This window comes from Andrena cerasifolii, chromosome 9 (genome assembly GCF_050908995.1).
Source record: "Andrena cerasifolii isolate SP2316 chromosome 9, iyAndCera1_principal, whole genome shotgun sequence".
NCBI lineage: Eukaryota > Metazoa > Arthropoda > Insecta > Hymenoptera > Andrenidae > Andrena > Andrena cerasifolii.
Window position 1 is genome coordinate 5,725,883 of NC_135126.1, and position 15,226 is coordinate 5,741,108.

General features: G+C 39.3%; 2 protein-coding genes across 4 annotated transcripts; both read right to left on the reverse strand.

Moving 5' to 3' along the window:
• Positions 1-3,139: 3,139 nt before the first annotated feature.
• On the reverse strand, positions 3,140-7,322 carry Msbp (membrane steroid binding protein). Of its 2 annotated transcripts, XM_076819995.1 has the most exons (4): positions 6,946-7,316; positions 6,487-6,848; positions 5,796-5,951; positions 3,140-5,628 (listed from the first exon to the last, which is right to left on the reverse strand). In XM_076819995.1, the coding sequence occupies exons 2-4, from the start codon at positions 6,821-6,823 to the stop codon at positions 5,459-5,461; spliced, it is 663 nt and encodes a 220-aa protein (XP_076676110.1). In that variant the 5' UTR covers positions 6,824-6,848; positions 6,946-7,316; the 3' UTR covers positions 3,140-5,458. The 2 variants fall into 2 exon arrangements, with proteins under 2 accessions (XP_076676110.1, XP_076676109.1); XM_076819994.1 differs by having other exon boundaries at positions 6,487-7,322.
• A 923-nt stretch (positions 7,323-8,245) lies between these two features.
• Oseg6 (intraflagellar transport protein Oseg6) lies at positions 8,246-14,509 on the reverse strand. 2 transcript variants are annotated; one of them, XM_076819958.1, is made up of 19 exons: positions 14,070-14,504; positions 13,546-13,925; positions 13,264-13,474; positions 13,070-13,182; positions 12,553-12,970; positions 12,243-12,476; positions 12,038-12,163; positions 11,668-11,965; positions 11,402-11,600; positions 11,246-11,343; positions 10,880-11,162; positions 10,577-10,805; positions 10,267-10,519; positions 9,717-10,177; positions 9,548-9,644; positions 9,265-9,471; positions 8,899-9,185; positions 8,742-8,818; positions 8,246-8,683 (listed from the first exon to the last, which is right to left on the reverse strand). In XM_076819958.1, exons 1-19 carry the CDS (start codon positions 14,082-14,084, stop codon positions 8,557-8,559), a joined length of 4,113 nt encoding a protein of 1,370 aa, XP_076676073.1. In that variant the 5' UTR covers positions 14,085-14,504; the 3' UTR covers positions 8,246-8,556. The 2 variants fall into 2 exon arrangements, with proteins under 2 accessions (XP_076676073.1, XP_076676074.1); XM_076819959.1 differs by lacking the exons at positions 8,246-8,683; positions 8,742-8,818; positions 8,899-9,185 and having other exon boundaries at positions 9,271-9,461; positions 14,070-14,509.
• Between the last annotated feature and the right edge of the window lie 717 nt (positions 14,510-15,226).

The window sequence follows — 15,226 nt, forward strand, 5'->3', positions numbered from 1 at the left end:
TAATCCTGTTAAAAAATTCTCTTTAAATTCTACTTAGCGATATAATCAGTGCCAGAAACGAAAAAGTGCGATTGATGCTCCTCGGGATTAGGGGTCTCCCAGGAAACTGCATTTACCGTCCCTTAAACGAAACCTCTCACAGACATCAACGATATCTCATTAAAGTAATGCTATCAAGATATCCCAGTGTTTTATATCACTAAAGCCGGACTAAACACAGTTCATTCTCCTAGTGCGCTCCCGCAGCTGCTCGCTGGCTGAAATTCATAAATCGCGTGCATCTGTTCGTCCTACTAATAATCACTTTCTCTTTTCAATCATAATTTTTGCGCCGATAATTAATTCGTCGAACAATCGTGCATACGTATCCCTGTTTTCAAGGGCGACTCTAATTCACTGTTACCCGCGGTGCAATGGGAGAGACGTCAAGGATTACGTTTGGCTAGTGCATTTACAGAGCGTCGCGAGTGTCAAAGGGGGATGTTGTTACAAGATGGCCAGGGATTTCTCGATCGACAGGTTAAAAGGAAGAATGCACGCGAGGTGGGGAGAATGCGTTGCGCAGAACGTCCTCTCCTCGAGAAAGAGAATCCGACGAGTCGTGTGGATAGGTGCGAACGGCACGCGACTTGCCACACGCACGTATTGTGCGTGAACTTGCTTCCATCTCCCTTTTCCTACTCCTCTCCTTCTCGCTCCCTGCTTCCCTCTCCGTCTTTTCCACCGCCGTACGTTCATGCGTGCGCGCGCGCGCCCGCTCGCTCGCGATAGTGTCAGATACACAGAGAATTGTGTAAAGAAAGAGGTGAACGCGAGAGGAGAGGGAGGATTGGAAATGGGACGGGAACTGGATGACGGCGTGGTAGCAGCCACCTAGCCATCTCAGTGACAGCGGCTCTTTGTCGTGCGAGCTAGTCGCCTGTACCTTGTTGCTTTCTTCCACGATAGAATCTTGATCCAATCGAAAATCTGTCACTGATCACCGGGCACATACCATGAATGCTTCCTTGTAGGAGCCTCTCCCGACATCCTGCCATTTGTACCCGCGAATCTTCGGATCAACAGATCTCCTACGTCGATGCCACCAGATGTATCTTTAATCTTCTAGTCGTCCGTGCATACTTTCTTGATTTGTCGAAAACTCGTGCAGAAAAGGTATCGTTTATCTTCCAATTGAACACGATCGGTGGAAGTATCGTCCCAAGAGCGAGGCAGATACGAAGGATACGAACCTAAATTATGATAGAGACAAAGGAATCACGAAGATCTGTTGATAGTCTTTATCCGAGTGTTACGTAACTAGTCACTCGCCAAAACGCTTTGCGAAGTTAAACGGCGCAGTGCTATCAAGTGCGTGATTTTTTTGTTTATCGTTTATTTTAGTCGAATGTTGGTCCAGTTGACAGATTGATTATTACGGTTATATAGCTCGGAATATCTCTCTGTTATTGGCTCGCATCGCGAGAAAATAGTCGGCGACTACGAGATTACGGTATCCAACGAAACAGTGTACATACCGATCGCGTACTCTTCTATGACTGAGTGGAAATAAAAATATCCGCCAAGGGTGCATTGACCGATCTCTAACACCGGCCAATATAATAATCTGCTAAAAAATCTGTTCCGAGCAAGAGACCACGGATCGGCGCGTATTCGTTGTTGTGTATTTTCGATTATTACCAACCGAACGAGCTATTTTCACGCGAGGCTTTGAGTCACTGATATCACTCTCGTTGTCTGGCACGATAACGAACGCGGTTTTCATAATCTTGCCTGTCGATACGATACGACACCGTCCCATATTACACATAATAATCGCGAGTCTCATTAGTTGTACATTTTAATAAAAATGATGACAAAAGCAGCGGTGAGAAACGTATCGAAGGGAATTAGATTCTTATCGTCGGTTAAAATAACAGTGAGCCATATTTTCTTCCAAGTTAAACCAGACGAAAGTTCGGGCTATTGAATATCGATCTATCGACTGTGGTACTATGTAACAGAGTAATTATAATGGGTTAAAGACACAAGGTCATGCGTTGAATTACGATAACCGCCATTGTTCGTAATTTACATCTCCCTGTAAAAGATGAGGAGCGTGTATCTCGTCCGGAACGGCACTGGTCGTTAATATTCTTTTCGAAGTAATAAATGATAATGGCAGTAGACGATACAAGGGTAGTCTGGATTGCAAGTAATTACAGTCACATTAGCGTGCTATAATATCAAGCAGTGCTATTAAAAAAGGACGACTATGTATGTATGCAGCTGAGATAAACGCCCAAGCAACTTGCCTGCGATCGTAAGTCGAAGACGACCCTAACTATCCTCGAGCATCCACATCGAGGATGTATTCAGAGTTTCTTTTCACTTACTCTTACTTTTACTCTTTACGCTATCGTAACTTTGATTATCAACATCAGCGGATCCAATGCGGTGCCATTAATTGCGAGAGAACATTTATCTCATCCAGATCCGACTGATGCTTCTATTGCAATAAAATTCAGCAGTCAGAAGGGACAATTTCTTCTTCTATGTTTGTTTACGTGTACGTTTTGAACAGACACAAAGTTAAGTGTCTGGAATAATTCGAAGCAATTCACTCGTTCAAACTGTTGGCGCTTCTACGTTTGCTTGAAAACGACACGTGAACCGTCGGCGCGCTAACGTAAAAATTCAATTTGGAACGGATTCGAAATCACAGCATCGTTATCGAAAATTCAAATCGAGGAACCGTAATTGCCGCGTGATTTTTATACACGCACACGTACATGCACATATGAAGTAAGATAAACGTGACACAATTTGTATCGTATAAAAATGTTCGTTCGCTTCGTTTCAATGATTTATACCTGAGCCTAATCATTGCGAATTGTTAACTGTATATTTCCTCGACCGTTGACAATAGTATTGTACAGCACGTAGACTACTATAAGAGAAACTAACATTTTATTGTAATAAGAACACGATTTTTAACAGTACATGTGAAATAAAAAGCATTACTTGTTAAAACTTGGAGGTAACAACAACGTCTGGCGTGAAATATGTTCAATATACAAAGTGCACGTTCTTGCAGCGCTCGAGATACGCCAAAATTATCTCGCACAAAGAGGATGGGGCAAAATTAAGTACAAATGGGTGGAAGGACTTGTTCGAGAGGAACGGTACTTTAATATAAACAAAATTTGATATTATCTGCCAGTATTATGATATACCTAGTAATAGGATGCCCAAAACCTATACCTTAAAAACTGCCCACTCGTTCCTCTGCAATAACGGAAAGTACAATTGGATAACAATATGTAACGCATCTACGAGCGTGTCTCGTAGAATATCGCTACTAGCCGATAGTTAAAGTAATGAACAGACGATTACATAAGTTTTCAAACGGTTCGTTAAACGAACGAGGCTTAACGTTCAGAGGGCCGGGATTTTTTCATTGAATTTGTAAATTTTATTTACTTAAAATTCGTGCATATATACCACCAAATTGGCCGGCAAGGTATCCAAATTCTTAGGTGGCCACTGTAGTCGCCAGCCGGGCCCTCTAAAGGTTAACGATACATCCTGATAAAATGTTCCTCGATACGTTATAAACTTCACGTATCTCAAAACTGTATGCAGTAAAATTTTCTCAAGCTTGGTCAAGTACTGGATCTTAGATTTAATCTGAGCGATGTTCTTTCGTACGTGGTGCAACAAATGTATAAAAAAATATGGATCGATCTTGTTGTTCAGAGAGTAAGAAGTTAATACTATCGACGTGAATGGTCGCTAAGGATTCAGTCTCTTGTTACATGCTGATCGTATTAGTGAAAGAGATTGAATGGAAATGAGAAAGAAATGGAATTCTTTGCTTTCGATAGTGCCATTTGAGATTTAAATTTCAAAAGCGTATTGTCGCGTACAAATGCGGAATATTCCGAATCCGAAGCAATCAGAAAACAGCTTATAAATATTTCTATTTAATAGGAATGATACAGAATTAATCTGACTTATCTAGACCGAAAGAATTTTGCACAGTTAAAATCATTCGAATGTCAAGCTCCAGCAAATTACATACAAACTTTTGTATAAATTACGGTAAAACGACTTTTACTTTTCGCAGTAACTCTCTCGATGAAAACAGTAATACAGCTTTATTTCTCACAATTAAAACAGTCTAATTCCATTAAATTGTGTGTAGCTCTCTGCATTAATAACGCTTTTATTTGTACAATTAATAAATGTTACTTTCTTCAACAACACAGTTTAAAAAGACGCACTTTAGAAAAACAACAAAAGTTAACAATTCAGTCTAATCGGACATGAACTATACGTATTTGTTTACAACAAATATCATATTTAATTAAACTATAACTAAAACATTATTAATTGCACGAAATAGTTACCAACTCGAAAGAACCCATGCATTTCGAATATACGCGTATAACATGTTCCCATGTGCTAAAATCAATACAAGCTTGTTACTTTCTGTTAATTTACAAATATTCTGCTAAACAAATGCACAATAATAAATGTCTCGTAGCATTAGAAACAGTAACACGAATATTAGTAATTTATAAGAAGTCTCTGTTTCTAAACAATAACAATTTACACAAAGTATTAAAATGTACAAAAAGTTTCACAGAATGTTCCATCATTTTTGTTTATGTAAAAAAGACTAGTCAACTTCTACCACTCTATATAAACTTTCAAATGGAATTTTACTGTAACTTGGTATAAAAAAAGAACATGTTCGAGATTTGCGTCTTTCATACTCGATCTACTTCCTCTTCGCAATCTTTCCTGTAAATGTGTTTTTCGATCGAATATCCCCGACAATATAACTTAAATACAAATCGGAGTTGCTACTTATTTAATAGAGGCTATTTTCCTTTTAAAAAACCTAGGGTTTCGATTTTAAGAAATATCGTATGCTTTCATTGTGTGAATACGCAGAGTGTTGCATCAACTTAGTACTAAACTTCAAATGCATGTCAAATGTAACACCGTTCTATTAAACTTTACAGATACCAATACATACTGCATATGTATTCAATGTTATGTGGCAAAACATGGACGATAGTATAAACTATAAACGAACATCCTTTAGCAATGGAATATAGCTCGAAAGTTTCTCCTGCCTTAAGCCTAGTGCCCAGTTTTAAGGATCTGTAAGAAATCTTTTGTACACATATAAAAACATTATACCATACAAGTATCCATATCGATTGGAAAAATGAATACTCAGAAAGTCTTTGTGTGTAACACCAGTTTTTAAACATTTACATATTTCTACCTCGATCAAAAGATATCACTTTGTGTTTCCAGTTTAGTATTATTACGCTTGTAATAAAATATTCAATTGAATTTCCAGACATATATCCATGAGTCACGATTTTAAGAGTTTCTTTAACAATGGTGTGTGCGCAATATCGTTCTGAAACTGTTTGGCATTTGATGTATGATTAAGCAGTCAATCGTTCTTAGACTTTGATTCGGCTCCTTGATGATCGGATGTTGTTTTACTTTCTTCTTGCTCAGACTTCGACTCGGTCTCCTGCTGGCTACCTTCGTCTTCTTCGTCTGAATAATTTGTAGGCACTTCGCCAGGCTTTAATAACTTTCCCACATAGTCATATTTCTCTAAAATGTGATGGTGGTATGTTTAGAAAATCCGAACAACAGAATTGTGTACTATAACGACACTTTACTTTAGTAAAAGTATCAAATTACAGTATGCAATTAATAACAGTATTTATATAAGTTCAACATCTGAAAATGTGGAGTTTAATAGTTTAATTAGTCGTTACCTTTAAATTGCTCTTCCCATTCTTTAATAGAGTTCATTTCTTCCGTGTTCAAATCACTTAAATCATCGTACTCAGTCTCCTCCTTTGTCGCAGGTATGGAAAATGTTGCTAGAGCTCTGCTAGCATCTCGCCCTCCAAATGCAGCATACGGGGCACCTGCAGCAAATTCCAAGAATTTAAAATAACTATTCGTTTAAATAATCAGGGAACACCGCTGTATTAACGAACTTTCATTTTTCCATAAATTTTATACAGTACTTTCCTCGATCGTGTGTCGCGTCGAACGCGCCTGAAATTGAGCGGCGGTAGTTTGATCGTTTGAAATTACATCGTTCAGAGAGGAAAGTGTAAACATTGTAAACAAGCCATAGAGAAATTGTGCTACTTAAATAAGCGCTTAGGTTCCTCGATTTACTGTTATATCACGCAACTTTCCAAACTGATTATCACGATCTCGTGACGCTCGCGAGTTTATTTTTACATAATCGCCGGGCGGCGATAAGCGGCGCCCGACGGGAGCCGCTCGTAAGTTAATTAAAAACATCGGGATCTCGTGGAGGTAATAAAAACCATCGAGACCCCGTGAAGGGAATAAAAAGCAGCGCGGCTGCGAGACGGATCGTACGGTTCGTCCGAGGAAAATACTTGACGATCGTGCGAAACGTCGGCACGGGAAGGATCGAGTGCTTACCAGGACCATAGAACCGGGCGCCGCGGATGGAACAATCGTAAACGCTACCATTGACAGCGACCAATAATCGTTCGTCTGGCCCCGTACCATCGTACTTCCTTAATTCTTCCACCGTAAAGTCACGTCGCAGTTTCGGCAGTGTCTTCACCTCTGCCATTGGCGTTTCCGTCTTCGTTTTGCTTTTCACGATTTTGTAGACCAGCAGCGCGATGACGCCCACCAGGGCGAGGTTCACCGGGCTCTTTATAATCTCCCCTATAAAGCTCGAGAACAGTTGTTGATTTTCTTGGCCGGTAGAAGATGAGGTGGAACCCGGCGAGTCATTCCTTTCCGCCATTTTGACCACCAGTTTACGGATATTCCTGAGGAATGTGACGATTGTTTCCTGCTTGTTATCAATCGGCTTTCTCTCGCGCGTTCGAATTAAGAGGGTCAACAGAAGCTTTACGACAAACTTACTTAAGGGCGAACCAATATCTTCGAGATGTGCCGCTCAAACGACTCACGTCCAACCTCAACCGCGTACTACTGACGTACCGGCGCTGGTTGCAAATGGAATCTACACTGATGCGCGACCGTACAGAGCGTCTCACAAATCGTGGCACAACGCAATGAAAAGATAAATGGAATCAAAGCTAAACTGGACTCACGATATCTCGCTAGGGACGTTAATTTCCTTATCACAAATATAGCAAACGCGCTCTAATTAAACGATGTTAATAACCGACAGGATTTCCATTTTGTTTTCGAGAGGAAGCGTCGGTGCTCGGTTGGACAATTATTTTGGGTCTTCCTGTACATTCTCATACACTACCCCACTACTTAAAAGTTTATGCACACAGAGCGTATAAAGTTTTTTACTTGTTTACCGTAATACTACGACTAAAAAATATTGTAACTTCGAAACAATGGTATTTTTTGCATTTCTCGGCTACACTGCGCACGAGACTAGCCATTCAAGAGAATGAATTCAACTTCCTTGTTGTTGTCCCTAATGAAATAAAATCTGGGTCAGCAATTCCGCGAGACTGATACTGATAATGCGTTTTACCGTAACTCGTGCAAAACAGCACTGCCGATATACGTATACGAATTTGAATTGTATGTTGGCACACGTCGTGCACTTGATTTCTGCATAAACTTATGAATTTACAAGTAGTCGTTGTTTAATAGTTTAACTCGCATAATTGTTTTATTTGTACGAATTTCATCAGTTTTAACTAAATCAACGTAATCGAATTAAGGTTCTATACCATTACGCATTAGCCGTTAAATCGTATACGGCAACCAATGATTCGTCTATTTCTTAATTCGTGATATTGAGCGTGTCATTACTTGATCTCAATTTTTCAAAGTCATGCCGTGCTGTCATTCTACGCGTACGTGTTTTATTAATTGCATTTGTGTGTGACAAGAATATGATAAGTTAGTTTTTAACTGGAGCATACCGCGTTAGATGTCGCTTTAATTTCTTATTTGCGCCGCAACGCTCGCGATTCAAATGATTGTTCGCGAGATTTGTAAATTTATGAGAAATTTATGCACCTCTTGAATAAAAGCGAGTTAATTATTTCGACGCGAAGTTTAATGTTTAAGGTCCATGGGGCACACGAGCGTATTTTTTACGGACGTCACGACAGTATGTTGCCCTCAGCCTACGTTCTGCGACAGAACCTTTCTGCGTAATGCCAGAGGACGTTCGACGACGATACATCGATTGACGCAGATAGATCGGCGACAGCAAAATTGCATTAATATGTAATTGTTGGAGACTAGTTTATTGAGGACAATATCTACATATTATACTTGCATGTGCGAGCATTATTTGACTCGTGCGTTGCCCTTCAAAGGCATTCTATGAAACATTTATGTAAAATAAGCTACTTGTACTTGATTGCATTGTACTCAATTGGACGGCACCGTTTCACAAGGATAATTTCATATTTGTATATCCTCTTGTACTGAATTACACCTACCTACTTCGTATGGAATACGTATATGATACATTCTCCTAATTAAATGAAAGTATTAGTATAAGTTCGAAGCGAGACTGTGTAGACATAAAGATAATTAAGCTTTTGTTGAAGATTTCCCTTCTTGAAAATCAAGATAAGGACGGATGTTTAGGGTGGATGAAATCGTGTTAACGTCTACTTTCTCCGAACACATCGGACACGTTTCTTCGGACTCGATAATCCTAACGAAATAAGATATGACAAAATTATTGTATTTAGAATAAAGTGACGAATGTATACCTTAGAAATTCGCTTCGTATGGCGGGGAAATCACATTGGGGACAAGTTGTGAAGTCATCCTCCACGATATGTCGTCCCTAAAAACAATTGCGTAGTTGGAAAAGAAATATACTGCGTCGCGATATAAATTTAATAGAGCTATTACTAAGAAGCTTACTGTAGCTATGCAAAAGGGTATCGTATTCTTGCACTTATCACAGGTAATTTCTGTCTCGGCAAGTTTACTCTTGCAATAAGGACACGGAGTTGAATGTTCATCTTCGATTTCATTGTCTTTCGATCGTGGTGGTTTCCTTACGATCGCTTCGATCTTTTTGCTATATTTACCATCGATTTGGTTTCTGTACTCAGGACGCATTAACATAGCGGCGAAATTGAATGCTGCATTTTTCAACCCGGCTCTTTGACATTCTATCACAGTGGAAGTCAAAATTGGAACGATATCTGGAAGAACATTATTGTTGCAATATCTTCAGAATATTCTTCCCGTTGTCAGAAGAATATTTAATTCTTTTTTACTAACGTGATGGGAATTTCGAAATATTATTGGCGACCCTTATCAACATACGGGCACCTCGCAAGTGATCGCTCCTTTTCACGTGAAGTCTAACGAGAATGTACGAATGCAAAAGTCTCAAGTTATTCTGCATCTCTAACGGTATAGTAATCTTGTTCCTCTTCAACTCTTGATACATGCCGAATAAAACGTCGTGGGCATTTCTGTAATTTCCTACAAAGTCACTTGTCACGTCAAATGTGCCATTCTGAAGATTGATGTATTAAATGATTACACTAGAAAAACAGACCATTAATTTGCTCTTCGTTCGCGATTATGATCGCCGTCTTCGCGGCATCTTTGTATTGTTTTCTGGCCATGTATAATCGAAACAGATACTTCGGATCCTACGAGGTAATAAACATATAAGCAAAAAGCTTTAACGTCACTGTACGTCGCGGTAAAGTTTATAGTACTACCTTTGGTACTCCATCCCCACCTAATAAGAAATCTATTAGCTGATTCGCTAGTTTGTCATCCTTTGAGGAAGCGACTGTATCTATAGCTAGTGTGAGGACCTCGTCCTCGTCTGTTATTAATTGGGCCGCTTTCAATAAATGCCGCAGTGCCTTCTGATACTCCTTTGCATGAAAATAATATTTCCCCGCCAAAAGATTATTCTTCTGGGACTCAAAATGCATGGCAAGGCTTCTGAAGTCTTCCTTTCGCGCGTTGTCGTCGTCCACTGTGTTTATTAAGATCTCCCCATACAACTCCATTTTTCCATGCTGGCTGGCCAGCTGAAAGGCTTCGTCGTGACAGTTCGATAAGATCAAAAACTTGATCGCTGAATTGTAATCGTTCATTTTTTGAAAGTATTTCGCAACCATCTTCGCTCCTTCTATGCTTTTCGTTTGCTGTACCACTTCAACACTTCGCGCTGTAATATATATATATATATGTAACACTATAGGTGCATATTTGCAACACAACTAAATATATTATACAAAATGCGTTAGAAGTAATTACCAGGATTGTTCAAATGTTCCAGATTAATTCTGATTATGTTTTCGAAATCTTTGGCGGTCTCAAATGCTTTAGCCGCCTCTTCGTACTTGCCCTCGGATTCTTTGGCTTTGGCATATTGTATATTAATCTTAGCAGATGATATTTGTGGTAAAAGTAATCCCACTTTCTGCCAGTTCTTCAGTTTTATGTAAGCGGACGCTGCTTTGTCAAAATATTCTGCTCTCTCGTATAGTAACGCAGCTTCGTTAAATTGCTGTAAAATCAGTTGAATTGATGAAATTATAGATTATATACGCACGATTCCACATACCTTCATCGATTCTAATATTTCGGCGCATTCCTTTCGCAACTGTCTTGAACTCTCGTTATCTACAGCTATGCTCACGCCCTTTCTACTATCGCCGCATCTAATCGACATTCTTGCGATTCCAGCAAGGCACAGGTTTCGATGTTGTGGATTGTGTATAGTTGTGCTGGACGAGTGATTGGAATCTACCAACCCACGTTCATAGTTGGTTAAAGCTTTTGGATAATTACCCCTAAAGAAACGAAACGCACGATATTAAAATCCCTCTGCCATAAACAATTCATAGGCTTGATGTAAAACTCGTACGTGAATTCCAATTGTTGGGCGTATTCTCTAGCGATGTAAGGAATTTCGTCAGCTTTCAGCTTCTGCGCCAAATTCAGCGCCTGTTCCCATTGCATTAAATCCCTTCTTAAATATAGCGCTTGTACTGGTTCCGAAGATTGTAAAAAGTATTTCTCTGCCTGATTGTAGTTACCAAGCAAGATACATGCATGGCCACATAATAATGGCAACTCGTCTATATCCTCCATCTTTTGCAATGCCCAAACCATCGAAGCATCTTCTATGTGCCGATAGACGCGGATCGCTGCAGTTAAAGATAATTAATTAGCGACGAAAGATCGATACAATTTCTACGTTCTTCGTAGTAATAACAATATTAAAATTTACCAAACTCCATATTTAAGTTTGCGATTGCACTTTCTCCTAACTTTAGCCACGACTCTTTCTCGTTAATCTTCTCGCAGGTACTCCACGCTTGTTGAAATCTGAAATACGAGTATAAACGTTATTTTTAACCAAGTTAATAGACAATTGATATTTTACCTTCTGCATAGAATTTGATTCTCTAAAACTTCCTCCATTTTTTTCGATTCCACGATATTTCCCACGTCTTCGTGCGATGACAATGTAATTTGAATCAATTTATTACTGGTCGAACTCAACGTCAATTCTCCAGAGTACATTAATAGCGGCAACGTTTCGGATGGCAGTTTGGTCGTGTTTATTTTTATGATTTTTGCACCTATTTGTAAAACATCTTTAACACACCTGCGCCATTTATACCGTAATATCTACAGTTTTCGGCTCACCTTCGATAAAATATTTCACGACTATATATGCGATGATAATACTCTTATTGTATAGGGCGAATATATTGCGCTCCAAAATATTCTCATCCCAAATCACACCCTCTATACAATCCGGGCAATCGGGAATTGGTAAAACAGTCTCTTGTACAGGATTATATACATAAGCGTCCGACTTATTATCTATAAAACATAACTGCGTCCCATTCGCGTCTAAATAGATTTCCTTTATACCGTTATCGTGTACATGTTCTGTACATTGGTTGAAAACTTCTAAGCAAAAGTAGAATATATGGCCCATCTAAACGCGCCACAAATGCGAAATTAGTGTTTCGATATATTTTCAAGTTCTCAAGTATTTTAAGTAACTCACATCGCTGGTATAGATCAAGAAGTCTGTGCTGAGAGCATGGCACGTTATTCTAAAATCCGAAGCATTTAAATCTGGAAACATTTTCGTATCCTTCCCGTCATTCGACAGCGACTCATCCATTTTAATCTACAATAATATGTTAGTGCATACTCATTCAATCGTACGTTTCGGCGCGCATTGTTATTCATTTTAATATACTTGTTACCGTGTGCAACTGTAATTTCCCATCAAATAGAACGGAAACGTAAGACTCGTTCAATCTTATGCTGTCTATCGTTGCAAGGTAATCCCTTTCAAAATGCAGTGCTGTATTATAGCTACTTCCAGATATATCCCAGAACAGTGCTCTGTTATTTAAACCCACTGCGATGTGCATGGGGCCCACTGCCAATACCGAAGGCTCGATTATAGTATTAATTATTATTGGTTCTGGCTTCTCCTGGAAAGTAATTTCGGGTATTCGTGTATAACGTTATATACTGGTCTTTCTTTCGTATAATGCGTCCTGCGTGTACCTGGTCTAATGTGTATAAATGGACCGCTACTTCTGTTAAGCTGGTCAGTAACGCAATTTTATTACCGCAAACGCTAGATAATTTGGGGATTTCTATTAAATAGACTAAAACGTTGCCAGTGTAACTGACGGCCACGAGCATTGTCCCATCTGGGGACCATTCTATTTTGCTAATACCAGTTTCGCCGCTCACGGTAATTAACTTCTCAGTTTCCTCTAAATTTTGCAGGCTGTGTATTTTAATATTATTATCTCCACACGTGGCGATCTTTCCTACCACTTGACTTATTGCCAAGTCAGTTAAACAATCTTTATGATTCTTAACTTGAAACAGCTCCTGGCCGACCTCTTTAATGTGCGTGGATATCGCAGTGAAATATCCGGTCTCGAAGCTAACTAAGATATATCCGTCGCCGTACCTGAAATATACCAAATACAGAAATAACGTTAGAGGACTTTAATTATTAAGAGTGCAGCAATTATTCCAAGTAAATGAATTCATGATACCATGCCCTTACCATTTATAAGTAACAATAGGACCGTAACGTTTTTGAAAAGCTAATTCAATTGGATTTTCTGGATCCAAAATATTATACAAGAATAAAGTGGTTTTACTAATAATAAGAGACACCTAGTAGATAGCAGGAAATTAATATTTTATGTGAGTATATAATTGTATTGTCCGTAACAATATTCTAGTAAAGAGACATACTGTATTTTCACCCCCGATTCTGTGATCCATTTTCATTTCATTGAACTGAATATCGGACGGATCACCTTGAAGCGGTATTTCGCGACGAGTGTCCCCGTCGCTTGTGCTAATCGTTAAAACCTTGTCCTCGCTGGCCAAAGCGAGGAGGCCCTCGTAAGACCAAGCTCCGCAAGTTATACGTTTCTTATGCTTTCCCAAGACTGGTATTCGCCTGTTTCATTCATAAAATCGTATTCAAGAGAGTACCTCTACGCTGGCTATTGAAAGAACGAAATATCGTACTTGGCATTTATATGGTCGTAAAGTACCAAATTTCCTTTCTGTGTTCCCACAGCTAACAAGCAAGATCTTTTGGCCCACATTACGCACGACAGTCCGTCCCTTACACCGGCGTCTATTTGCGATTTCTTCCCTGTCGTCGCGTCCCATAATGTAATGGCAGAAGAATTCTGGGATATAACGGCCAATAGGTCTCCGTCGGAGTCCCATCCGAAACCGGTGCACAAGCCAGCGATGTTAATGCGCTCTTGCAAGTCGCCTTGTCTGTCGAAAATAGCGACTGAGGAATCGTAACCGGTGGTTGCTAAATGAGTGCTGTTACCAGGGCGCCACGACACAAATACGGTACCAGAACCGTGGGGTTGATACAACTGATAAAGAACCTATATTGAAAGGATTTGACAATTCAATAGACATTCGAAATAAACACTTGGACTGTTCAGACACTTCAGGAAAGTGGAAATAAAGAAGGCATTCGTGTGACAGTGGTTTCAAATACCATGAAAAATTGGTAATGCATAACCTACCCTTTCAGCCGACATTTTTTAAAAGAACACTACTTTCTAACAGTATAATGGCAAGGGCGAATCGCCTAATGGCATATACAATTATTGCGACGGCGCATAGTTGACGTATCGATTCATTAGATACTGTTTTTTACGTATAATATTATATCCATTTTACCCGCCATGTTGTTTATATTTAGGCAGGGAAGATGTTTAGAGTAGGCTTTACATCTAAAGGTGCGATTTCATGCTGACGCTCGACGCTCGTTTTGAGCGTCAAAACCAGTCACGTGATCAGTCCACGGGACTTTCAGCGTCGACGCTCGTTTTAAGCGTCAAAACCAATCACCTGACCGACGCTCAACCAACAAACGAGCGAGTCAGAGAAAATCAGGGTGAACGAGTGTCTAGCGGAAAAGCTAAACCAAGTTTAGCTTTTCCGCTTGACGCTGAAAGTCCCGTGGACAGATCACGTGACTGGTTTTGCCGCTCAAAACGAGCGTCGAGCGTCAGCATGAAATTTCACCTTTATGGGAGTTCGTGTCGCAGGACTTGAAATATGATTTATCTACCGGGGGCGCTTTAAAAGCCGCCACTATGAAGCAACAAGCAATAAATGATTCTTACAAATTCTCTAACAGCTTATAATTAATGTACACACATTTTATTAACTTCAATTCCTCAAGAAATCGATCGCAGACACTTATTTCTATGAAAAATAAGGGAATGAATAAAGAATCATGCTGAAGAATTTATATTATAGGTGTCGGTGTTGATGATGCATGAGCGCGTAATCAAACGCAGTTTAAATTCGAAAAGAAAGCCAGAAGATTGTTCGCAATCGAATTTTTCCAAGTGTTTTTATCCATTACATAAATTGATACATATTACGAAGGATATTGTTGAGATTGAGAGATCATAACGTACAGTATTCGCGGATGTAACGGGTGTCTGGTATATTTTCAATAAAAAGTAAATTTGCACTTTTATTAGCTGAACGTTAGCACATTTCATTAATTTTTCAAATGGTCTTCCAGTTTGTACCTCGCGCCGCTAACATTTTTTTTTCTTGAAAAATTATGGACTTAACATTAGAGTGTTGCCTTATTAGTGATTAATATTACTATACTTAAAGCGTAGTTTCCGTCAGCGTAGTTAGTAGACTTATTTAAAAAATT

What these genes read in the sequence shown, in the direction of transcription:
- Oseg6 (XM_076819958.1), bottom strand. An exon ending in GTGGGGATGGAGTACCAAAG is followed by an intron (nt 9,645 to 9,716) that starts GTAGTACTATAA and finishes ATTACCTCGTAG; the next exon opens with GATCCGAAGTATCTGTTTCG. An exon ending in ATACGAAGCGAATTTCTAAG is followed by an intron (nt 8,684 to 8,741) that starts GTATACATTCGT and finishes TTATTTCGTTAG; the next exon opens with GATTATCGAGTCCGAAGAAA.
- Msbp (XM_076819994.1), bottom strand. Translation starts at nt 6,823, where the DNA reads ATGGCGGAAAGGAATGACTCGCCGGGTTCCACCTCATCTTCTACCGGC. An exon ending in CGCCCGGTTCTATGGTCCTG is followed by an intron (nt 5,952 to 6,486) that starts GTAAGCACTCGA and finishes AATTTGCTGCAG; the next exon opens with GTGCCCCGTATGCTGCATTT. An exon ending in ATGGGAAGAGCAATTTAAAG is followed by an intron (nt 5,629 to 5,795) that starts GTAACGACTAAT and finishes ATCACATTTTAG; the next exon opens with AGAAATATGACTATGTGGGA.